A 25,000-nucleotide genomic window follows, 5' to 3' on the forward strand; every position below is an offset into this window, starting at 1 on the left:
AAAAAAAAAAAAAAAAAAAAGACAGCACGGAAAACGGTATGACAACTGCTAGGGTGTGCTGAATCTTCCCACATTCCTAGTGAGACAGATGGTGTTAAATGGGACACAGGGAGGTTTGTTCAAACAGCAGCAACCTTCAAAGATCAAGCGGAGCCCAACCCGCCGAGCGCCATTGAGGGACCAGCGCTCATATGTTGCTGAGTTGCATAAACAAACAGCAACAGCTGCTTTGTCTCCTCCACGGCCCTCAGAGGACTACTATAAACTTTAGTTGTGCCACTGTTAATATGATACAATCATTTTAATTTACTAATTGTAAATGCCATGAGCAAATGAGGGGACTTTTCAACACCAAAGCTACCATTCATAATGCGCCAACACAGTCACCCTTCTGCCTGTGAAATTTAAAGCAGTTATCCTAGATAAATATCTAGGCATTTTTTTTCTTAGAGTTTTTTTTTTTTTGTGCATAGAAGCATGAGAAGATAAACTGTTACATAAGTGTAACTACACAAGCATATTACTTATAGCTGATCTTTGGAAAACATTCAAGTAACAAGTCCAATCAGAAACAAATGGTGTGGTTATGTGATTAAAGTGTCTTAAATAGTAAAAATTCGTAGAAAAGTCTTTCTATCCTTGCTTAATTGGATCTGCGCCTCCTTTTCCTTATTCAAAGACAATGAAGCCTATGACCACGAATCAAGGTTTTCTATAGAATATCATATTTAACCTTTTACAAACATCTAATAGCAAAGTTCACTTAGGGCAATTCTATATCTGGAGGGCCAGTTGTTGTGACCGCCATTACTGTGACCACCCAACACATCATAATATCAATTTGCAGAGTCAATTCTCCCAGGAGGACAGAAAGAGCAGTTTTGCTGAAACATTTAAGAGATGCTGTGAGTCAATCCTACCCAGTCATTTCAAGGGTTTAAGATACTCTCCTTACCTTCCCAAGACGGAGATCTTAGTTTTAAAACAAGGAAGCAAAAAGAGGCAGAACAATTTTGGCTATTAACTACGTGCATGTATATTGAGATGGCATTGTTTTAACTACAGCCAATGTTTATTATTTTTCTAATTTATTACGTATGAATGCTTATAACCTACACGCCTTTTTATTTTCCTAAAAATAATTAGATTTCATAAATTAGTAAGCTTGTAAAAGTATTCTAAGTAATTTGAAAGTGTTTCATGGCAAATATAAGAAACGCGCACTTCTTTTACTATACATTAGGTCCTATATGAAAAAAAGTGCCTAAGCAAAACTAGGTGAAAAATGGAATTAAAATTGCTGAGATGTTTAATAATGTATAATTAAAATGCTACAATTTCATTCACTTTTTGTGGAACATAAAAATGAAACTAAAGTCAAGTTAAAGTGCAAATAAAATTTCTAAATTAGAAATTAACACACTCATTCGATCGTGAACATAAGACTATTAAATCATATTAGAAGAGACCATCAAAAAATCATTTAGACCTCAATTAAAGCTATTACCATTAAAAGATCTGCATCTTCAAAATGCCATGAAAAATTAATAATGATTGCCAATCAAAGCAATATCGTTTCTCTAAGGGGTTATTATAGAAGGAAATCACTTAGAACCAACCCCCACCTGATCTGTCCCTGGCTTGTGCGTCACCATATGCCGCTCGAGCTGGGTGCGGTAGGCGAACGTGTAGCTACAAAGAGGGCAGGAAAAGTTCTCTTCATTCTTCTCGTGGCGGTACTTGATGTGTTCCTTCAGCGACGTCAAGCGCTTGTAGCCGCGGTCGCAGTAGGGGCAGGTCAGCAGTTGGGCAAAAGCATCTGGAGTTCCAGGTGGCAGGTCTGTAGCCGAGAGGCGAGAGGGAGAGGAGCGGGCCAAAAGGTCAGTAAATCAATGGCAGCTAATGGGCTGGCTGCCCGGGCTGCTATGACAGGAATCACTGCAATCTGCTCCAGCAGAGCGCCATCATTGCGCCCGGCCTCCTCGCAACCAGGCCCCTTTTGCACACCCAGGGCAGGCTTGTCCGAATCAGCTCACACTGCGCTCGAAAATTAATTAATTACTTGAGCTTATTCGTGGGGAGGGGGGGGATTTAAACAGCTGATAAATGAAGAAATTCCCTTTGGGTGACTGACAGTTCCTCCGAACCCTAGACTTCTGTTACACAGGAATTCACAGGAGGGAAGGAGATTTTCAGGTGTCAGAGAACAAAAGGTGAGGGTCGGTGATCTTAAACTTTTTTTTTTCCCTCAAAAGTAAGATATCTCTGAAAGATAGGAATACATTTAGATATTTTTATCTCTTAGAAATGGGCTGTAATTGTTCTTATTCTGTATTGGATGTACAAATGACACAAATTTGCTGACAAAAAAAAATTTCACAATACCCTAAAATTACAGTTCTAATCTTTGCTCGTGAAATTCCATGCCTCTGCAGCTGTTCTTCAAATTTTAAGGTAAACACCCAGGCATGTAGTGCATTCGTAATTGTAACAGCTGCAGAGGTCAGTATCGTGGCTAAAAATGAATTACAGCCTCACCATTTTCTTCTTGCCCATTGGCCTCTGGCGTGCCAAGGCGAGACAGCTCCTCAGGGGCTTCTGGGTAAATAATGGCTGTGTCGCTTCGCTGAAGGTACTCTTCAATGCTGACTGCATGACCATCGCGTTCCTCCAGTTTTCTTTTGGCAAAGTACTCCTCAAAGTCGGCTGTACAATTTGCGTTCTTCACTGAAATCAGAAGCAGAAGAGAAACATCTTTCAGGGCCTTTTTCCTAGGAGGCCAAGGACTCTACACCATTGCTAGCAACGGGCGGTTGGCTTGTTACTAGCAAGACTTAAGTCTCTCCTTTGTTTGTCAGGAGGGAAGATGACCAAATACTGATTAAACACTTATTTTTATGATGCATGCAAAAGGGCTTTCTTTGCCTAAGTAGTTCTGGGAATGTTCACTTGTATAATTCATGTACAAATGAAAGACAACTTAAAATGCATTTATTAAGTGTCTTTAAAAAGTGGAACTAAATCCCTAAACGTGACATAATGCAAGCTTTCAGGTACTTGGACGATCTGTATGAAACTTCCTTTTGTCTTTAGACAAGTAAATATAGCTCTTCAAGACAGGGAAACTTCGAAAGTCTCCACTGAGGAGGTCAGCATACCTCTTCATACACTGTGGACCTCTCCAGACCTTCCCCAAAGCCCTTCAATAAAGTGCTTTTAGACACACACACACACACACACACACACACACACACATTAAAAAGAAATTTAATTTTCTTAAGGTATACTACACTTCATGTCCCTATCCACAAATCCATCTGCTACTGAATATAAGTTTTTTATCATGTTCTTCTTTACATATGATAGCCAGGTCTGCATATTCTGAGATGGATGAGAAAGGACAGGCACCCTTACAAACACAGCAGTGTGACCTGGCTAGAGAGAAGTCGCAGGACGATGAGTTCTCACTGTGACGCTAATCTTTGAATAGTCAGTGGACATAACATTAAGCTCACAGCTGATAGAAATAAAATAAAAAGTAATGGCATCACACTGATAAAACTGCAGCATGATTTCTATGTGACGTTAGCCTAAGCTATGACTTTATTTTTATGAGATAAATAATAGTTGTGAGCCAGTTTCAGCGATTTGTGCCACAAGACATGGTATACTTGAAAATCTCTAGATGTGTCACTGAAATCAGTTGTGGCTTACACATCCCAAATAAGAAATTATGCATACAGTAGAGCTGGAAGAGTAGCTGCCAGCTATTCTTTATGGCTGAGGGGAAAGTCCTTTGCTAGCACAATAGCGGACTCCTGATGCCATGGTTTGAAAGCAGTTCCCTCTGATCCCCCTGCATCTTCCACCACACTTTCTCTGCTGCAAGAAACACTACGGTGTTTGCTATACAAAGCCTCCTTGGCAAGTGTGATATGATAATGTTCAAGCAAGTTAGTCATTTCTTTCCTTCCTTCTTCTTTTTTTCTGCTCACATTATTATAAACTTGAGGATTTTAGATAAAAAGACTAGAAAATGGAACCTTCTATTCATTCAACATGTATTGATTGAAACCTTGACAAGAAAGTCGCATTTTCCTAAGCAAAGACCAGAGCTAACCCTGTCCTTCTGGAAGCCTCCCCCACCACACAAAAGACACCATTCCCCAAATAAACTCAAACACGACTGGGTATTAAGACCAAAGGTTGTATACTGGCATGAACAAAAGTCATCCAATGCAATGGGTTTAAAAATTTGGGAAAAGCTTGCATGGAGGAAGCTTGAGACTAATTTACTCTTTAAGATGGAGCAGCAACGTGAGCAAGGGTGACAAGAAGGAGCACGACCATCTCAGTATCTAACTTGGAGTGCAATGTGAAATGAAAGCTATAGGATGTTGGGGAGCAGAGGCAGCAGAAATGCGACCATGCAGGGCACAGTATCCCTACTGAGGACTTTCATTTTTATTCTAGGAGCAAGAAGAAGCTGTTGACAGATATCAAGCAAGAAGGACAGTTGTATGGAATGATGACGCTTGTACTTTGTAACGATGACTTAGGTTATAATATGACAGGAATTGGAGAGAAAGAAGAGCAGGTTGGTTCTGCTCAAAGAGTTGGCTTAGGGTAGGGCGGGATGGGGGTTGGGGCTCCTGTCCAAAGTCACTCAAGAAATGAAGATTAAGGAAGTAGAGGGGAAACAGATAAGATCTCCTGAAAAAATTGGGAGTATGGGGAGGGGGGACATTGGAGGGTGGAAGGGGAAGGGAAAGAGAGAAAGAAAGCATGAGCGAATGAGAAGAAAGGGGAAGGACAGAGAGAGAAAGGAAAGAGATCTTGATTGAGGGAGCCACTAAAGGGCTAGCGAGAAACATGGCACTAGGGAAGGTTCCAGGAATCCACAAAGATGACTCCAGCTAAAACTCTTAGGAACAGTGGAAAGGATGCTTAAACTGGCCTTCCCTGTAATCAGATTGATGACCACCTTAATTGTCATCTTCATCCAGCAACTGATGGAAGCAGATACAGAGATTCACAGCTAAGCACTGAGCTGAGCTCCCAAAGTCCAGTCCAAGAGAGGGAGCAGTGAGAGTATGAGCAAAGGTAGGCATGGTGGCATGGTTAATAAAAACTCAGGGACAGATATTGGAGTTCAACCTGAAGAGCCAAAAAAACAAAGTAGCCAGCCACTGGCTCTTACCTCAACCTCAGTCCAAAAATGGTGATCCTGCCTCCAGGAAACTCACAATGAAACTGTGTCTGAGAGCTGTCTCCTCCTGTTTTATAATCCTCTCTAAGGCTGGGATTAAAGGTGTACACCACTGGGATTAAAGGCGTGCACTGCCTGGTTTCTATGACAACTAGTGTGGTTACTGGGATTAAAGGTGCACGTCATTGTGGCTACTGGGATTAAAGGTGTGTGTTGCCATTACCTAGTCTGTAAGGCTGACCAATGGGGCTGTTTTACTTTCAAATCTTCAGGCAAGCTTTATTTATTCAAATACAGTTGAAAAGCCACTACACAATGTGGTCAAGACCATGGTGGTAAAACTCACAGAAACATCTGACCTGAGCTAGTGAGAGCTCACTGACTCTGGACTAATAGCAGATCAACCTGCATAGGACCAAACTAGGCCCACTGTGGGGCCACTGACAGTAGGACCAGGATTTATCCCTAGTGTTTGAACTGGCATCTTGGAGCACATTCTCTTTGGAGGGATACCTTACTCAGCCTAAATATAAAAGGGAGGACCTTGATCTGCACCCAAGTGATGTATCGGACTTTGTTGTCTCCCCATGGGAAGCCTTACCCTCTCTGAGGAGTGGATTTGGAGGTGGGGGGGAGTAAGGTGGAGGAAATGGGAGGAGGGGAGGGGGTGGGAATGGGGATAGCTACGTAAAATGAGAAAAGATTGCATTTAAAAAAATCTTAATAAAAAAAAGAAAGAGAAAAAAAAAGTGGCCTTTACAAAGTAAGTTCCCTAAGATTTGGGGAACGATCCAGCTTGCCCACGTGACATGCTAAAGTGTTTTCTTAAGCTTCAGGATTTCCAATCTGATAAATGGTTCATGATATTTACCAAAGCAGGAAACACTAGAACTCTAAAAAGTGTTGAAATCATGGGTAAATATGGGATCAAGCAGAAGAAAAATCAGGAGATAATTATATTTTGTGACCATCAGACTAGGTGGAAACAATTCTGCATGCTGTGACCTCAAGTTTTTTTTTTTTTTTTGTCACTTCAACTTATGCTAAGTTTAAGAACAGCCGTCTGATCCCAAGGCGTGTATTCCTCTTAAAAATGAATCTGGAATGTAAGGCAGGAGCTGAATACTTTGAACTTTTGCTTATATGTGCTCTTAGCTGGATTTAATAGCCATCGGTTAAGATCACTGCTCTACTGCTCCGTTCCTAAGGCCATAGGTGCATTCAAAGGATATTGACAGTGGGGATAAAGGTAATGTCACTGAACTTGGCTCCTTAGGAAACTATTTGTCCAGTTTTGCCTCATTAAAATAGTGTTACCAAGAATTACTTTTTGCTTTTATTGATAAGACAATGGAACAAAATTTTAAGTGAATGTTTTTTTGGTTGGTTGGTTGGTTGGTTGGTTGGTTTGCCTTGGTTTTTCATGACAGGTTTCTCTGTGTAGCCCTGGCTGTCCTGGAACTCACTCTGTAGATGAGGCAGGCTGTCTTTGAACTTAGAGATCACCTGCTTCTATCTCATGAGGGCTGGGATTGAAGGTATGTACCACCACCACCCAGCTAAAGTGAATGTTTTTAAACACTGTGACTAACTTTATCCACGCCTGACATCTTTTTCCATACCATGACAATTTAAAGAAATGTCACGGCTCCATCTGAACCCATACATACTTGAATATTTAAAATAAAATTTATCTGAGTTTTCTCAGACTATTGTCCCACTGGATGACCTTAGTGTAACCCAGGAAACGTGGATAGATGTACATTTAATATCCTAATTTTATCTTGATATTTCAGCAACTATTTGAATTATCTGGCTATCTTTGCATGAATTTTCATTTGCATATGAATGTTTCCATCAGAAATGTAATCAAATGCAAATTCAATTGGATTTGCATTAATAGTCTTTGGGCTTAAAAGGGAGAAAAATTCTGATATTTCTGGATAGGCAAACTAAACTACATCTAGATACACTTGTGGTGTTTGGAGAGGGAATCTGATTGCTAGATCAAATTTTGTCATGCTAGATTTCTACATTGAAGCAAGGTGGGGACAAAAGGACTTCGAGTCACATGTTCTCTCTGAGGATCATCTTTGGTCATCTATGGATCCTGAACACTGAGTATCTTGCCAAGGAATGAGTAATTTCTCAAGAAAAATTTCCAGGATGAAGGTGGAAAACAATGTGCCTTCCACACTATTCTTGGCATTAAAAATGAAACAAAACATAAAACAAGATACCTAGTAGTTGATGGGGGAATTTGGAACTTTGCTCAACTTTAGGTAATGTGACTAAGAGTTCCAAAGGTTTCGTAAGTGCTCCCAGGATTTAGACATGGCTTCAGTGAGCACCCAAAAAGGATTTTATGAAAAAAAAAAATCATTTAACCATTTAAGTCCACTGACGTCAACAGGACTTTCCCTCATGTATGCGACGGGGATCTGCCATTGATCACCTCTCATCTGATTTAAATGAGCCAGCATATCCACGGGGAAAAATGGTGTAACTTTCTTCTTGGTTTTTATTGCAATTCTCCAGAAGAGGCCAAGAGGAAAAATTAAAGCCCATGGATCCCTTCCCTATGGTTTTAAAATTTTATTATAAAAATGAGCATCAAGGCTTCCCCCTCCAAGTGACTACAGCTGTAAGATGCAGAATGAAGGACCTGATGGCTCCCACTCAGGAAAGGACAAGTCATTTCTGACAAAGGAGAAGGAAGCACAGAGAAAACAGACAAGATGGGGGCATTCTGCAGCTCTGTACCCAGCTGCTTGTTCTGAGACCGTGATACATCTTCTAGTGTCTGTACTCTCCCCTCGCCTGACGTTAAGTCACCCCAGAGACTTTTGTTTCTACTTTAAATCGTGGAGTCCTCCAGTCTCTGAAAACCAAAACCACACTCCCACAGTAACTGGAACAAGTGACGAAGGTGCATTTGGTATCTCCTGTTGGCAAGAATGAGATTTGGATTGTATTGGGAAGTTTGTGTTTTTGTTTTTCCCAAGATCTTTATGACACTGCGTAGTGGACACAGGAATGAGGTGGAGAACTCGCTACGAAGTTACAGAATTCTGCCCAGTATTTTTCTAGTATAAAATTGACCTCATTTTTTGTTCTTTCTATAATCCTCCTCATTCCCTGGCCTCCTCAGAAGCGCTGCCAAAGCACACTGACAGAGGATATTTGCATGGGATTTATCATCAAACCATAACAAAAAATTCACAAGAAACCTCAAGTAATTTCTTCCCACATCTTCTCCAGGGATTTTGCATTTAGTCCTAAAATTTACCCTAATGTCGTGCAAATATCTCAACCTTCCCTAAGGTTAGTTAAACTTTTCTCCATCCAAAAAGAGAATGTTAATTAAAAATGTTTCCTCATGGCTATATGTATTTTAATATTGGTAGATAAATTTCTAGATCCCTTCAAGCCAGCAAATTCTTCTCTTTTAAATATGTTACTCACTCTTACTACTCATGCTTATTAATGATACTTTCATAAACACCTTTATTATTGTCTTGGGAAAATATTGATTTTTTTTTAAGGTAGATAATGAATGTTGATCTAAACTGACTTTTAAAATGATTGCCTCGAAACAAGCAGTGTTAACAGAAATCTGAGTGGAAGAAAACCATTGACTGGTTCACGAATCAGTCAGTTCCCATAATTGAGCTGCTTAGAACATGTTCTCAATGACACTAAAGGTGTTTTTTTTATGTATAATTTACAGGTAGTTGAGTTTATAATGTGACCCTGATGCTTATTCTTTTTTTTCCTTCTATTTCCTCTTGCTATTTATTTTCTGTATTTAGAACAAGAAGGCAGCTACTCCATCACCACCAGTTTACTATCTGGCATGGTTTCAATTTTCATTAAAAACTGAAGAAATATATTTGAATACTATTGTTAAACCATTCTGGCAAACGTCAAAATAAATGATCCTTTTGCAAAATCTAGCTTTTACTCACATTGCTATGTCAAAGCAAATGGGTCAGAAGCTGTTGTCATGTATGGAACTATCTTCTTCACGAATGTAAAAAACAATTCCTTCAGTACTAGTGGATGATAAGATGAAATAGAAAGCTATATTTCATTTTACATTGAATTTTTTAGCTTGAGGAAGCACATGCAGAGGTATACGAATTCCCAAGGCTACTTTGTACAGAGCTGACTGATAAATAAATGTCAACCTACATATATTGGCACCAAATATCTGAGAACTGGGAGGGAGGGGGAAGATCTTTTCCTCACAGTATAGCCACGCAGCAGCTTCTCAAAGCCTCCGACTGGTACAGAGGCGTGTATAAAGGCAGGGAAGGGTTGTCAAGAGCAGCAGAGAAGTTTTCTCTCTGGCTGAGAATGAGGCTTCTTGGTGGTCTATCCACCCCTTCTCTTATATGGCCTTCTCTGGGGGAGCATGTTCAAACACCAGGAAAAGATCCACGCTGAAAGGTTTAGAAGAAAGAGATGAAGAATGAATAGGAGGTGGGAATTTGTAGCAGTCTGCAAGATCAAATATTTCCCTCCACAGCAGGAAGTAGCCCAGTCAGGGATGCAGTTTAATTTTAAAGTTTGATTTTGTATGAGAGCATTGTGAATATCATGAGCCAGAGACTTACAGTAACCTTTGAACGACTTGGCTGTACAGCAGTACGAAACAATGTATTGTATTGACTTTTAATTCCCCAGTTAAGCCATATGTGTTCATCTTTCCCCTAACCATGTAATCTAACAGTCTGGAAAACAGTGCTGCTGTATTTTAGGAAGGGGATTTTGCTCAGCGGTTCTTACTTTCTTTTCGTAGAAAGTTGTAAGACAGTGTTTTCTCCGTACACTCTAGGACTTCAAAATATGTTTGCTTATATACATCAGTATACCTGGGAACTTATTGGAAATGCAAGTTCTCAGGGAACACTCCAGAATCAGCTATCTGTGTTTTCACAGGCCTTGGAGGAAATCCTGTCCAGCTTAAGAGCCCTTACTAGAAGGACTCACTTTTCTGCCTCACATAGTCCACACATCATTTTGAGTGACATCAGGGAATTACTCCCCATCAGATAACCTCCTGACCACCTCATCCCCACACCCCTCTCCCTTGCTGGCTGGATTTGATCTGCAGATAGGAATCATTGAGCGTATCTCAGCACATTAAATGTTTCTCGTCCACATAGGTGAGCTGATACGCATACCGACTATTACCAGTACTTATTGGGAAGTCTAGCACACAGATCGTGCTGGATCATTGAAAGATCAGACCAAACTCAGAACCTGGGACTCCCCATTTGGACTACTTGTTTTGCATTTGGTTCTTAATTTTCTCACCTGTGAAATGAGCCAGCATGTACTGTCTTAGAGATCCTTAAAGTCACAGCCATCCATACTTTAAATTTATTAATTGCCATAATCAATTTCTTATCTAGTCCCTAAATAAGTCTAGAGAGTTTAATCTGCACTATTTTTCTATTAAAAAGTCAAAATAACACAGACTTCTGAAGGGAGAACCACACGCAACGATTAAGAAAAAAAAAATATTTTGGAGGTGCCTGGAAACCACAGGTAGCATTGCAAGGAAAACAGTGTTTATTAAATATCTCTTGAATGAATGAAGGAGGCATGCAAAAAGCTAGGAGTGTTCATTATTTCTTGTGGAACTCTTGCTGTGAAGTGGAGGTAGCTGCCTAATCGCAGACAAAGCTAATGAAACCTCAGCATTCACGGGCTAGGAAGGGAAGACGCTCCTGCGGGTGCCCACGGATGACGGCCTCCGCCTGACAACTCCCGTCCATCCTGCCCAGTGCCCTTTCTGTTTTTCCTAATTTTCTTTTGTCACTGATTTTGTTTAAAAGTATGAAATTTACTGAAAAATGTAAAACTGATGATTTCTATGACAGATATCTGACTGACAGAAACCCTCCAACCTTGAAAAACGTGGCATAGACTAGAAGAAAACGACATGCTTGGCCGCCGCGCAGCAGCGCAGCTGCGAGCGTCCTCCTTGTTGGGGGCTCGAGTACTGCCTGAACTCTGTGTTCCTGCATGGCTGCTAAAACTTCATCCACATCCTCTGTGCATTCTAGGAGATATCTGATGATCAAACTTGTACGGCCTCCACCCTTGTGAAGAAGAGAGCAAATTTCAAGCCTCTCACCCAGATCCCACGTAAGAGAAATCAGAGGCTGTTGAGGCTACTAGACCATGAAGAAGACAGCACAAAGTTGTTCTTGCTTTAAGGGTACCACTTTCTTCTACAAGGGTGACAGAAATTATGCTGCATGGAGTTCTATTGCTTGTAGGCCTCATCTCACCCAGTCATAATCCCTGTATTGTCTGCTCAGATGCAATCTCCAGTGTAGGTCTGTATCATTACTGAGGGTCCATTTGCTATGGGGACACCTGTGTTGTACATCTTGACTGAACTGTTATTTTAGGGGTATAAATCCCTGATCTGATTCCTTAGTACCTAGCTTATAGTCCGCTGATTGCATGCTGTGAGGTAACATCAGACATGGGTCGCAGGGGGAAATGTATCCATAGGGTACCTTGTTCAAAGTTGTTAAAATGACCCAGAACGAAACTCAAAGTCAGGACAGGGTAGGAGGCACTGTCATTACAGAGAGAACTCCAGAACAGAAGGCCCTTAGGAAAACAATACTTGCCGTTTCTTTTGGGGGGAGTGTGTCATCTTCTGTTTATCTTAATTTTAAACATGTATATATGTCCCTTACTTTCTGAATTGATGTATTAAGAACTGAAAATTCGCCAGACGGTGGTGGCGCACACCTTTAATCCTGGTACTTGGGAGACAGAGGCAGGCAGATCTCTGAGTTCGAGGCCAGACTGGTCTATAAAGCAAGTTCCAGAACAGCTAGGGCTGTTATACAGAGAAACCCTGTCTTGAAAAATCAAAAAAAAAAAAAAAAAAACCCTACTAATTTCATTTTATTAATAAAGGTAATTTATGACAAAAGATTAAATAAAAAGCAGAGGCCAAATGCAAGGCCTGCCTAATTGCAAGGCGTGGTGCATGGCTTAGGAGGCATGCATGCCCTATGTAGGGCAGGAGAGGGCAAGGATTTTACAGGGCTCCCATTTGCACCCCCAGTACAGTTTTCAGTTTTGGAATTTATGTTTCCCAAGGCAATTTCATGAGGAGAAAGGGTGAGGGGAGGAGAGCCCAAATTTTCTAGCCCAGTTTTCTCATTAACAAGCTGACTCCATCAAGGTGTAGTGAGGTTAATAATTCACACAGAGTTTCAAAAAATAGTTTCTAGAAGAGCTGGATGCAGAAGCCACATATCTTGAATCCTAACCCACTGTCCTTTCTACTACATCACAGTGATTCAACATGAAAAAGAAAGACTTTATCTTTGCAGTTTTTGTTTATCATGCCTGATTTAATAACATTTCAAAAGGACCTAGATGCTGAAAAGATCACAAGGACATGAATATTTCTAAATGCCACCTTATTGCATTATAAAGTTAATATAGGAAAAGCCAATTAAAATGCCCACTTCACTGGCATGTGATATTAAATTATTCCTTCTTTTTATGTCTATACATTTCTTTTGTAAATTTGAATTTACTTATTCACAGAAAGTGTCCTTACTTTTATGAATCCTATGTTTTCAATCCTTTCCTTGTTCTGCCTCTCTTGATCTCTCCCTCCCTCCACCTCTCTTTCTTTTCTTTCTTTGTTTCTATGGTGACACTGATTGAGTTACTGACTGCCATGCCAACTTTGGTTGTTAACTTGACACACATAGGGAGAAGGAGCCTCAGTTGAAGGATTGCCTCCATCAAACTGGCCTGTGGGTATGTTTGTGGGGCGTTTCTCCATTGCTAATTCATGTAGGATGATGGTCCAGCCCACCATGGGCAGCACCATCCCCAAGCAGGAGAGCCTGGGCTGTATTAAAAAGGAAGTTGAGCATGCGCCTGATAACAAGTCAGTCCATAGTATTTCTCTCTTGGTTTCTGCTTCAATTTCCTGCCTTGGCTTCCCTCAATGATGGACTATAATAAATATGTAAAATAATGTGCAAAAATATAATAAATATATAAAATATAATTGTAAGCCAAATAAACATTTTTCCCCAAGTTGCCTTTGGTTGTGTTATCTATAAGAGCAACAGAAAGCAAACCAGGACACTGGGCAGAAGGAAACGTTCTTCAGACTCTCACCTAGAGATTCTTAACCTTTCTATTTAATAGGACTGTATTTTCCTAATTTCGGAATTTCTTATTTTTAATCAAGTTTCCTGTGCACTCAGTAAATTATAACTCTCCAAAGCATCTTGTAAAGATGGATTATTACGAGCCATTGTTTGATTGGATATTCTGAGTGTACAGTTAAGAAAATAGGTCTTAAGCTTAAAATAAAATACGAGACTGAAAAGGAACTTCATTCACGGTTCATTTTGCTTTCCTATTTCACATACTACTTGTTTCCCGCCCCTCATGCTTAATGACATCCTCCTACATGTGTTCCACTTCTTCAGATTAAATGAAACTGTGTCAGCCCTCGGTAATATCCCATCCCTCACAGGCTTTTCCCGCAGAACCCTTCCTGCGTGCGTCTGTCTTGACACCCAGAACAAAGAGGCTAGGTCAAACTACTTCTTAATTCACATTGCTGATCCAAACCACGGTTCCCTGTTTTACCAGCTCATTCATCATTAATTTATTTCCTAACTCAGGAAATGGCCCTGCTCATTAACTATCAGCATTATGGAAAGTACTATGCATGTTGAGGGGACTATGGAGAAAAACAAATTTAGTATCTACCTTCAGAATCTCTGCTCTATGAAGGCGTTGAAGAATTTTGTTAGTTTGTTTGAGACAATGCCTTGAACTGGTTATGTAGCACAGGCTGGTCTTAGACTTACCATTGCTTTGCCTCACAAACACGAGAAATAGAGATACACCCTGCCATGCCTGGCTGTAGCTATAATGTTCGGTCTGTAAGTTTAAAGTTACCTTTTTGGCACCAGGTTTTAGGGCACTGCCCATATAGTTCAAGTAAAATGACATATATCCTATAATGCATTTCCTCCAGGCTGCCATTCCTTAAAAGGTGGTAGTCCCTGCCGGGCATGGTAGTGCACACACCTTTAATCCCAACACTTGGTAGGCAGAGGCAGGTCAATCTCTGAGAATTCAAGGCTAGCATGGTCTACACAGTGAGTTTCCGGACAGCCAGAGCTACTTAACGAGACCATCTCAAACGAAAACACAAACAAACAACCAAACCAGGAAAATTGTACCTTTCCCCCTCTAGTCTCACAGGATGGGTGGTTAGTATTGGTTCTTCACTAAGTTCAAGACAGTTCGGTTTCTCAGAACTGGTTTCAGAACCAGAAACACAGTGCTCTAATCCCCCTCTTCCTCCTCCTCATCAATCAATTTACCAACCCCACATCCAACAGAGGGCTAATACCCAAAATAGATAAACAACTCAAGAAACTGGGCATCTACAAACCAAATAATCCAATTTAAAAAAAATGGAATACAGATCTAAACAGAGAATTCTCAACAGAGGAATCTCAAATGGCTGAGAAACACTTAAGTAATGTTCAACATCCTTGGCCGTGAGGGAAATGCAAATCAAAATGACTTTGAGATTCCTCTTACACGTGTCAGAATGACTAAGGTCAAGAACACAATCGACAGCTCACGCGGGCAAGAATGTGGAGCAAGGTGAACACTCCTCCATTGCCGGTGGGGGTGCAAACTTGTACAGTCACTTTGGAAACCATTGTGTTGGTTTCTCATAAAATTGAGAATTAAGGCCCAGCTATTACACTCTTGGGCATATACCCAAAGGACATCTCATACTCCGCAAGGCCACCTGCCCAACTATGTTCACAGCAGCTTTGCACACAATAGCCCCAACTGGAAACAATTGAGATGTCCTTCAGTGGAAGAACGGATAAAGAAAATAGGATACATTTGCACAATGGAGTATTACTCAGCTGTTGTGAATATTGTTATTATTATTTTTACTTTCCCCCATTGCCCTATAAAATGTTATGTTCCTTCGGGATACAAATTAAACATTCTATTTCATTAAAGCTTATGTCCCTTCAAGCCTCAGTTTGAATTTTGCTTAAGATAAATAACAAGTGAAAGAGAGAGAGAGAGTTTGTTGATGGCTATTCAGAGAAGGAAAAATGAATCCTGATGGTAGTCAGTTATGAAACAAATAAAAAAATTAGTTGACAGCTTTGTCATCATTAAATGTAAGTGCTGTTAAGTCTTCCTCTTCTGTAATTAATTTACTGGTGCTAGTTAAGGATGAAATGAGGTAGAAGACTCATTGTAAAAATGCAGGTAGTTATTAACTCATACGTGGACTCTTAACACTCAAACCTGGACCTTTAATGCTACAACGGAATAGTGGAAGGAGCTGTATAGCTTTTGGAGTGTTCCAGGATGCCAGCAGTTTTCAGAATTGTCTGGTCAGAGGCTGGGGAGATGGCTCAGTTAGGAATGTGCTTATTGTGTAAAGAGAAGAACCTGGGTTTGATCCCCAGGATCCATGAAAAATGCTGGCTGTGCCTTTAATCCCAGCACACAGGAGGCATAGGGAGGTGGATCTCTGTGAGTTCAAGGCCAGCCTGGTCTACAAAGTGAGTTCCAGGACAGTCAGGGCTGTTACAAAGAAAAACCATGTCTAGGAAAACAAAACAAAACAAGAACAAAAGAAAACGTACCAAAACAAAACTGAACAAAACACTGGCCAGGCCTGGTGGCACACCTTCAGTGCCAGTACTAGTGAAGCTGAGGCAGGTGGATCTCTATGAGTTGGTGGCCAGCCTGCTCTACAGAATGAGCTCCAGGCCAGCCAGTTCTATATGGTAAGTTCGGTTTTACCCCTGCCCCTCATCAAATGTTGAGAATGACAGCATCAGTCATAACTACAGTGTGGAAGAGATGGAGACAGGTAGACCCTGGAATCTGATGGTCAGCCAGCTAAGTCTAGACTATTCGGTAGTTACAGGCCAAGTGAAAGACCATCTCAAAAAAAAAAAAAAAAGAAGTGGATTGTTCTTGAGTAACAATGTTCAAGGTTGACCTGACCTGTGACTTCATGCACGTGCACTTACGCGCGCACACACACACACACACACACAGGAGAGATTAATGGATCAGTCATTTGTTATGGCTGAGTTTTGGATCTCCAGTAAAGAGTCAGGTGTGGCAACATGTGTTTATAGCCTCAGTGCTAAAGGCATATGGGCGGAGACCAGCAGAGACCTGAAACTCATGGTCCAGACAGTCTAGCTAGATCAATGAGCTTCAGGTTCAGTGAGACACACTGTCCAAAAATTAGGGTGGAGATCAAACCACACTAATATGGATCTTTGTGTGAATATGAATATGCACATGTGTGCATACCAGCCTCTGTGTATGCATAAGTACTAATGAATACATGCATATCACATACACACTTCAAAAATATATTTTTGTTTTCAAAAAGTTAATGAGAAAAAATACCCTCATCTCATTTTATTACTTTTTCTTTTTCCTTTCTTTCTTTCACTCTTTCTTTCTTTTTTTTTTTTTTTGTTTTTCGATACAGGGTTTTTCTGTGTAGCCCTGCCTGTCCTGGAACTTCTCTGTAGACCAGGACTCCAGAGGAGAGAAACAAATGGTGCTTTAAGGGGAACTTTCAGGGCCTGGGGATATAATTTCAGTTGCATGCATGTACCCAGAGGAGGAAGAGGAAACCCAGGTATGGTGGTGCATGGCTGTATCCCAGCACTTGGGCAGTAGAGTCAGGAGGATCAGAAGTTCAAGACCATCATTTTGACTCTGAGGCCAGCTTGGTCTAGAAACCCTGACTCCAAAAGAAAAAAATAAAGAAGAAAAGAAAGAAAAAAATCCAACAGAAAAGGTGCATTACTTCAATTCATAATCAAAAAGTATGCTGTGTTAAAATTTACTAAGCTTAGGGCTGGGAAGAAAAAAAAAACTCATTTATTCTCTCAGAGGACCAAGCCATAAACTGAGAAGTACCAGTAAATTTCTAATCACCAAGTCCAATGTGCTTGCTCAGCATTTCAGTTATTTGAAGCTTTTAATTGAGTTGACCATTTTCACCTTTATAAAACCTTTCTTTGCTTCAGGATTTTTTTTTTCTCTTTCCCTATAATCTTTTTTCTTCCAGTGAATTTTATTTTTCTTTCCACCTACCAAGAGGCCCATTCTCAATTCTCTACTTCCTTCAAGAGATATGTGCCCTTCAATATAAATGTCACAGTTCTAGCATGTGAAATACTATCTGACTATACTTGCATGAATCTCTTGTCTCCATTAGCCCTTGGGATTCACACTCGCTCACCCCATATACACACACTCTATATACACTTATATGCATGCATAACTTTTATATGAAAATACTAATTGAAGACTGGTTCAAGATTTTCTCAAAGATGCGCAGACCTGTGGATCCAGAAGTAGCAAGCACTACTATGCTACACACACACACACACACACACACACACACACACACACACACGTACACCTCAGCTACTTTCCCTGTGCCATTCAGTTATTAAGAAGTCTTGTTGAAAATCTCCCCACTTCATCACCTATGACAAACTTTTTTCTTTTTCTCTTCTTTCTTCCTTTTCTTTTTTAAAGTACTTATGGCCACATAACAACAATGGTTTATAGGTCTCTGGAGTCTGACTTACCTCAGAGACGTCATGATGGTAGAACATGACCAACTTCTTTCTTCCGATATTTTCTTTTATTCTCCAATATATTATAATTTGATACTGCCTTCAATTTACAATCCAGCTTTACTTCCCATAAATTCTCTTTACTTTTTCTTACCCACTATCCTCTGACTAGATACTATTTTTTCTCTTTAGATATTCCACTTCTCCTTCTTTCCTTCCTGACTACTGAAAATGTACCTCGTTCAGATTCAACTTCCTTCATAAAACCTGTACAAATTCCCACTTTGCAGGATCTCTTTATTTCTGTAATTCAAATAATTATGGCTCTTACCATTTTTGCCTGTTTATTACCTATTTTCCCTTACTGTTGACTATTTTTCATGTGAATTAGGCTTATCTCCCAAATTAAATAATAATCACGGCTTCGTCTTCCTGCCCCATCCCCTCCCACGCATGCACGGAACAGGAACTGTATTGAAAACACTCAATGAACAGGTATTGATTTATGTATTGACTGAATACATAATACCAAGGAACAGAGAGTATTAGGAGAAAAGGGATCTTAAGGTCTGTCGAAAGGGTGTTCGAGATTGATTTGTAAGCCTCCTGGATTGGAACAATTTTTGTTAACCTCGCTTTGGAGTCAGGTATTTACAATGGCTATTAAATTGTTACCTTGTTGCCTTCCAGTGCTCACCGAGGAAATGAAATCAGCATTTACTAATGCTGGAAGCTGACACTTAACAATTTGCTTTCAAGGAAGCTGAAACCACTTTGGAACTGACAAACTGGACTTTTTTTTTTTTTTGAGAGTCCTTCATTTATGGTGTATTACTATTATATTTTCTATGAAACTAGTTGGTTTTGTTTCTATTTTTATAAGGCAACAGTATTCCAGCAATATATAATATTAAAACTAGAACTATTCGGAACAATCAACTAGTTCAACAAATGTACTTTACAGACATGGAAACTGAGTTCCAAAGACAATAATTGATTTGCCCAAGTTTGGAATCTAGGTATCGCTGAAGCTGTGTCTAGAAATCAGAAGTTACCAGTGCACGAGTCTATGATTTTTCTAGAACCACACGTTGTACACTTTCAGTTTCATACTCAATTTGACATTATTCAAATCAGCAAAAACAAGAGTTTTTTACAAAATTATTTCTCTTACTTTGCACCCAAGATAGTGAACTAGCGCCTCTTAAGTCATTAAAAAGAGTGTGTATAGACAGTACGAGCAATAAATTACGAAGCATATCAAGTTAAGGGAAATGTAAATATCATCTTAATTATGTACACTTTTTGTTTTGTTTTGTTTTTTGAGATAGGGTTTCTCTGTGTAACAGCCCTTGCTCTGTAGATCAGGCTGGCCATGAACTCACAGAGATCCTCCTGCCTCTGCCTCCCTTGTGCTGGGATTAAAGGCGTGCACCACTACTGCCAGACAATTATTTATACTTCTGAAGCCACATAAACCTGCACATTTTTTTAGATTGGAAAGTTAAAGAAAAGCAGTTATGTGATTTTTGTTGTTTTGTTTTAGGAGATGAATTCGTACTGGAAGCTGCGCTAATATTTGTACTGGTGGTGTGGAAGATTGCTTGCAACATGAATATAGGGTCACATAGTGTCACTTTGTGCTGTGAGAAGAGATGTCCTCCAGTGTTTAGGGGAGAGCCTGGACTATCACAGTTGCCCGTAACCTCTCTTCTTCCACAGGAGCAGAGCCAAATAAAACATCACTCACTGTCTCCTATTGGCTATTCATCTGTTTTATTAAAAAGGAGTGAAATGGTTTATTCTTGTTTAAAAGTCTGTCTGAGAAATATTGTTTGGTACCTCTAGCAGATGCAGAGATTTAAAGGGTGAAGAGAGAATCTGAGAGAAATTACATGATTAACTTTTTAAAGGAATGTTCAAGGAAATTTGGCTCTGGGAAAATGCTTCGTAATCTATAGTATATCATATCATTTGGATTGTCTATGACAGGTAGAAAGCAGTAGCCAATACAAGCATATTGTTTTATAATTTAAAATAATTTTTAAAGCAAAAATTGCAAGTAGAAATTCATAAACTCATGCTGCGCAAGGATCCATTCACACGGTTCAATATTAGCTTCAGAGGCAAATTAGAGTATGAGAATGGAAGACGAATTTGCTTACTAAAGTAAAAGATGCAGTAAATTCAAATCTGAAAAGAACCCAGATCCATGCTAACAGTGGAGGTGCAAATGATGGGTCCAGGGAATAGTGGCACCGAACAAACACGACATTGCTACGTACACGTGACTCACCTGTACCGTTGTTAATCGCGGTCTGGATCGTGGCTTCTGGCCCCAGAACATCATAATCATCCTTCATTTCTTCTGTGGGGGGAAAATTATGGTTAGCATTTGAAAATTATAGAAAGGCTTACTCTACGAAGCATGCCAAGCATAGGAACAAGGAGGAGCCTTTCAAGGGAAACAGAAAAGGCTTGTTGTAAACCTCTAAACAATAGCTTTGTTCAGGCAATGGAATGAACCCAACGGTGCTGGCTGCACCAGAACTTATTTACTTTAAGCATTACTGCAAGCTGTGAAAAACAGAGGCACCTATGGGAAGCAAAGGAAGGGCTGTTCTTCTGGTGGCAGTTCTAGTGACAAGCAGGAGGGAAACGTTATTTTTTTTTCAACAAGAATTCACTCCAAAGTGGCGGAGTATTGGTACTTAGGAAGAGACACAGTAAGCTGCTAACTCTGGGTGCTTAGTGGCAAAGGAGTTTCTCGTTTTATTTTCAAGCTCTTGGTCCCCTTGCTGTGGCTGCGATGGTGTGAGTCCCAGCAAGCCTACCTTTTAAAAATCCCAAATCCTGTATAGCAAAACTCGGAATGCCTAGCGTTGCAAACTAACATCTCAGATATGTTAAAAAAATATATCCATTCACTGTTTAGCATACATTTCTAAAGTCTATTTTCCTCATTCCTTGCTCCCATCTCTTGTAAACAGCTTTGTTTCAAGCATGTATGCTTCCACAGATGATCATACACATTTTCTGATGGAAAATAGAGAGAAAACAGTAGCTCAATGTTTTGGTGAAGTTGAAACCATGTAACATTGAAGGAGAGATTCGTGGATGATTAAAGGCCATTTTTGAAAACGGTAATATTCTCAGATAAAGCAGGAAACTAGAGTTTTCCCTGCCTACTATATTGTAGAGTATGTGGGAAGGCAGAGCAAGGCAAGCTGCCAGTTAAAAAAAAAAAAAGTCTTTCAAATAAACAAACAGAACGTGCACTTTTTAAAAACTGTAGCTGTACGGTGACAACACTAACAAGCACAGGGCATGGTCCAAGATGAGGAGCTCTGTGCTGTAACCATTTCAGTACAGCACAAAGAACTGGAAGTCGAACTCTCAAACTTATTCTGGCCATTTTCTGCTTCTCCCACAATACCCTGCTGCGGTGGGAAAAAGAGTTGCTAGAAGATGCCACAGCAAAATGACTGGATCCGCATGTGGACTCAGAGCTGAAGTGGCATGTTTCTGTCAGAGGCACAAACACACATAGATGCTAGTTGAATGCCATTCTTCAAAACTGTCGCATAATTTTCGCAATATTTTTGTAGACTGTGCACACACTTCCAATTCATCCCTGACCCTAGGCACCTCCTCTATTTCGGGAACGTTTTTCACAGGGGTATTTTGCATGAGACACCTAGAAGTTGAGCACACAGCAACAATTGTATTGTCAGTTGTAACCATCCATGGTTTGGAAAACTCCTCCTGGTGTTTTCATTGGCCCCTGAAAGAAACTAAGTAAGTGTTTCTGAGTTAGTACTAGACATAAATATAGCCTTTGTGCCTTTGTCCTTGCTCATCTCATGTGATTTCTGGTAGCCAAGAGTCACAAGAACCATAACTTTTCCATCTGAGAGCACCTCGAGCCACAGAGGGGACAGCGGTTAACAGCTTTTAATTTTTTTTTTATTTTTACTTTTTGCATAATGGTGGTAATGTTCAAGATCTCTGCTGCGCTTCCTTCCTCATTGTCATCTTCTTATGAAAAGGTAAAGAGCAGTTACAACAGTTGGCTGCTCCCCAAATTCATAAATGCAGGCCGCACAGACGCGTAGTAGGCCCTTTGTGCACAGTGTGGTGTTTAGTGCTGTCTTTAACCAATGATTACAAAACTGGTCAGAGGCCATGGTGCTGCTTTTACCTGGATGTGTTTTACTTCAACTTGCTGGACCCAGCCTTTTCCTTTTTTGAATACTAAGTTCTACTGTTAAGATGTGTCCCTGGTCCTTTTCAGGTCTTGGGCTCTACGTGAGCCCATGTAGGAAGGACAAAATGATACACACTCTCGGAATACCTCCTCTGCCTTACTGGCAAGCCTTGGTGGCTTCCTTCCTCCTGTCTAACCTTTTTCACGACCCCTCTGACTCGCATTTGCTGTGCTCAGGGCCACCTAGTGTATTTATTTTCCAAACACTTGTAAAAGTTTGCATTTTTCAGTCACCCTTGGGATAAAGTTTCGTAAAAAAAAATAAAATAAAATAAAGAACACTTTCTTCCGTAAGGATGAAGAATCCTTGAATAAGCAGAATGAGGCCAAGACGCAGGTGATTTATTTAAGTCTGTGTCAATGATAATGATGTCATGGTTTCCAGCACACTGTGTCCACCCCATTGTGGGACGAAAGAATGTCAAGGACAGCTCCAAACACAAAACTTTGATTGTGCTGGGGCCGGAAAGGCCCAGTCAGAACCGCACTAGGCTCTTCAGTGTAAAACCTGCATCCTGCAGACAAAGTACTGAGCGTAGGGGAGAGAGAGCAAAGGAGAGGGGCTTATCTCAGGGGAAAGCTATGTGCTGAGGTATGACTGCAGACAGCCAGGCACCGGGGAGAAAACACTCCGAAATAAAACACACCCGAATTAGAATTATTGTCTATATTGTGTGTTTTGAACAATAAATAAGGAAAAAAATATTTTATCAGAAGAAAAATGTGTTATCTACAAGTCAGGATAAACAATGAGGAGCTTTTTAAGAGTAATTTCTGTTCATTAGACATCAGGGCACCACATCAGAGCACTTTTAGAACAACAATGAAAAAAAAAAAAGAACAGTAAATCATCACTAATCATTAGAACCAGACAGGTAATAGCTGGGTAACTTTCTTGGCCTAAATAGCCTAATGAGATTAGGGATTTACATTTTATTCAATTATCGTGAGTCCAGAATGCTTGTTTATTTCTGTAAAGGTAAGCGCACTTGCGCCACAGTCTCCATTAACTCCAGGTAACAGCAGGTGGGGGAGGCGCTCTTAGGGATCCCTGGATAGCAGGACACTCGAAATTAGGATCCCTGACCAGCACCAGAAAAGCTGATACCGTCACAAGCTACTACTACAGCCTGACAGCGCTGTTTTGGCTGTTTTTCAACTATTGATCTTTTTTTTTTTTTAATTAAACTTTTTAAAAAGAAGTTTGGGGCTGTACATTTGTTATATTGTTATTAATTATTCCTTTAAGGGTGAAAATTCTGGTAATTGGTCCTTACCCTTGATTTCTAGATATTAAAATTTAAAGCATCAGAACATTCATTCTTATAGCCCTGCATATCTAGTTCATTAACAAATATGAATAGCTAACAGCAGCTCATTTAAATAGTATGTCTTACATGAGTTCTCGCCACACTCTGTTTCTGTCACACTGCTCCCAAGAATCATTGGCTCTTATTATACATGTAAATGGCTATCATAAAAATAAAAATTTCATTTAAGATTGTTAATGACTTCTGCAGCAGTCAGACTTCCTTTAATGATCATCCTCTGCCCCTAATTAAACGTATTTATCTTTCAAGCATCTTTGGCTGAGTTCTCCCTCATAGTTGAAAATCTAAAACCTTAAGTCTTAATGGATATAACGATAAATGTTTATGTGTGGGATTGCTGAGATTCGAGAAACCTTCACTGAAAGCAAAATTGGAAACAGAAAGAGTACCAAACTTGGCACAGTATGTTAGGAAAAGGAAAAACAAATATACTACACTCAAACTGCCATCCGTCTTTCCCCTACAGACACACACACACACACACACACACACACACACACACACACATATTTAATTTTCTTTACCAGTAGACCTGATTTTATTATCCTTCTCATACACCAATTACTCTGCCCCTGTTCAGTGTTTGGTAGCTTGCAACCTCACAGTAACAGAAAGGTAGGCTCGCTCTGGCCCACTACACATATTTATAAAAACGATACAGTTATTTATATTGTTAAAGGGAAAAGAAAGTGGGATGCATAATTCTTATTAGGTCCTGGGATAGAGATCAAGGAGACACAAAGTCTGAATTAGAGGGGACATTTAAAAAAATCTTACAGGCCACTAAAGTTTATGAAGCAGGCCTGTGCATTTCCATCAGCATTTTCGCCAGGCTCCACTACAGGTGAATTTTCTGCTAAGGCCTTTCTGCTTGTGCCGTGACGTCAGGTTTGGCTTGAACTTGATCTGTTTTACTTTTATTAAAATTGGCATTGGACCATTTTTACTCCCCTTGAGATTATGATCAAACAATCGAAATCATTATCAAGTATTTAACTGTTAAATAATTAAGAAGCTACCTGACCAGGTAAAAGTGTGAAATCACATTCACACTTAACGAAGAGGGATGATTGGATGGTTAAATTACAACAGGAGGTGTCGGGCATGAACAACAGCAAACTGGCAGTTTTATGTGGTTTGAAATAATATGATTTCCATACAACAGAGAGAGACAGAGACAGAGAGACAGAGAGACTCAGACTCATACACACAAATCTTTCTACTTTCTGTCACGAGAGGACAGATTTCAATTGTGTTCTGTGATTTTCACTTTGCAAATGTACACACATTCCATGTTATGTGTTTGTTACAAATGTGGCTGTTACCCAGCTTGCACTGAGACTGATCCACGATCTTCTCCTAAAATTTCGGGGTTGTAGTGTGGCCACGTGGCTATCACTCAGTCCTCTGTCAGCAGGGCTGCTCTCTCTTCCAGAAGGGCCATGGAGAGGAGGGTTTTAGTTATTTCGGCTGCAGGTGTTCCGCTAGGCGGGGCAGAGGACTTGCA

At 40.1% G+C, this 25,000-nt stretch overlaps 1 protein-coding gene across 2 annotated transcripts in view; it reads right to left on the reverse strand.

The window, feature by feature from the left end:
* Positions 1–25,000, reverse strand: part of Zeb2 (zinc finger E-box binding homeobox 2) — a 128,092-nt gene that overhangs the window by 13,343 nt on the left and 89,749 nt on the right. For both annotated transcript variants that reach the window (XM_013345886.1, XM_013345887.1), the window contains exons 4-6: positions 20,192–20,263; positions 2,539–2,727; positions 1,626–1,840 (exon numbers count right to left, since the gene is read on the reverse strand). In XM_013345886.1, coding sequence (XP_013201340.1) covers positions 1,626–1,840; positions 2,539–2,727; positions 20,192–20,263 — 476 coding nt within the window. The remainder of the gene's footprint in view (positions 1–1,625; positions 1,841–2,538; positions 2,728–20,191; positions 20,264–25,000) is intronic.

This window comes from Microtus ochrogaster, chromosome 4 (genome assembly GCF_000317375.1).
Source record: "Microtus ochrogaster isolate Prairie Vole_2 chromosome 4, MicOch1.0, whole genome shotgun sequence".
NCBI lineage: Eukaryota > Metazoa > Chordata > Mammalia > Rodentia > Cricetidae > Microtus > Microtus ochrogaster.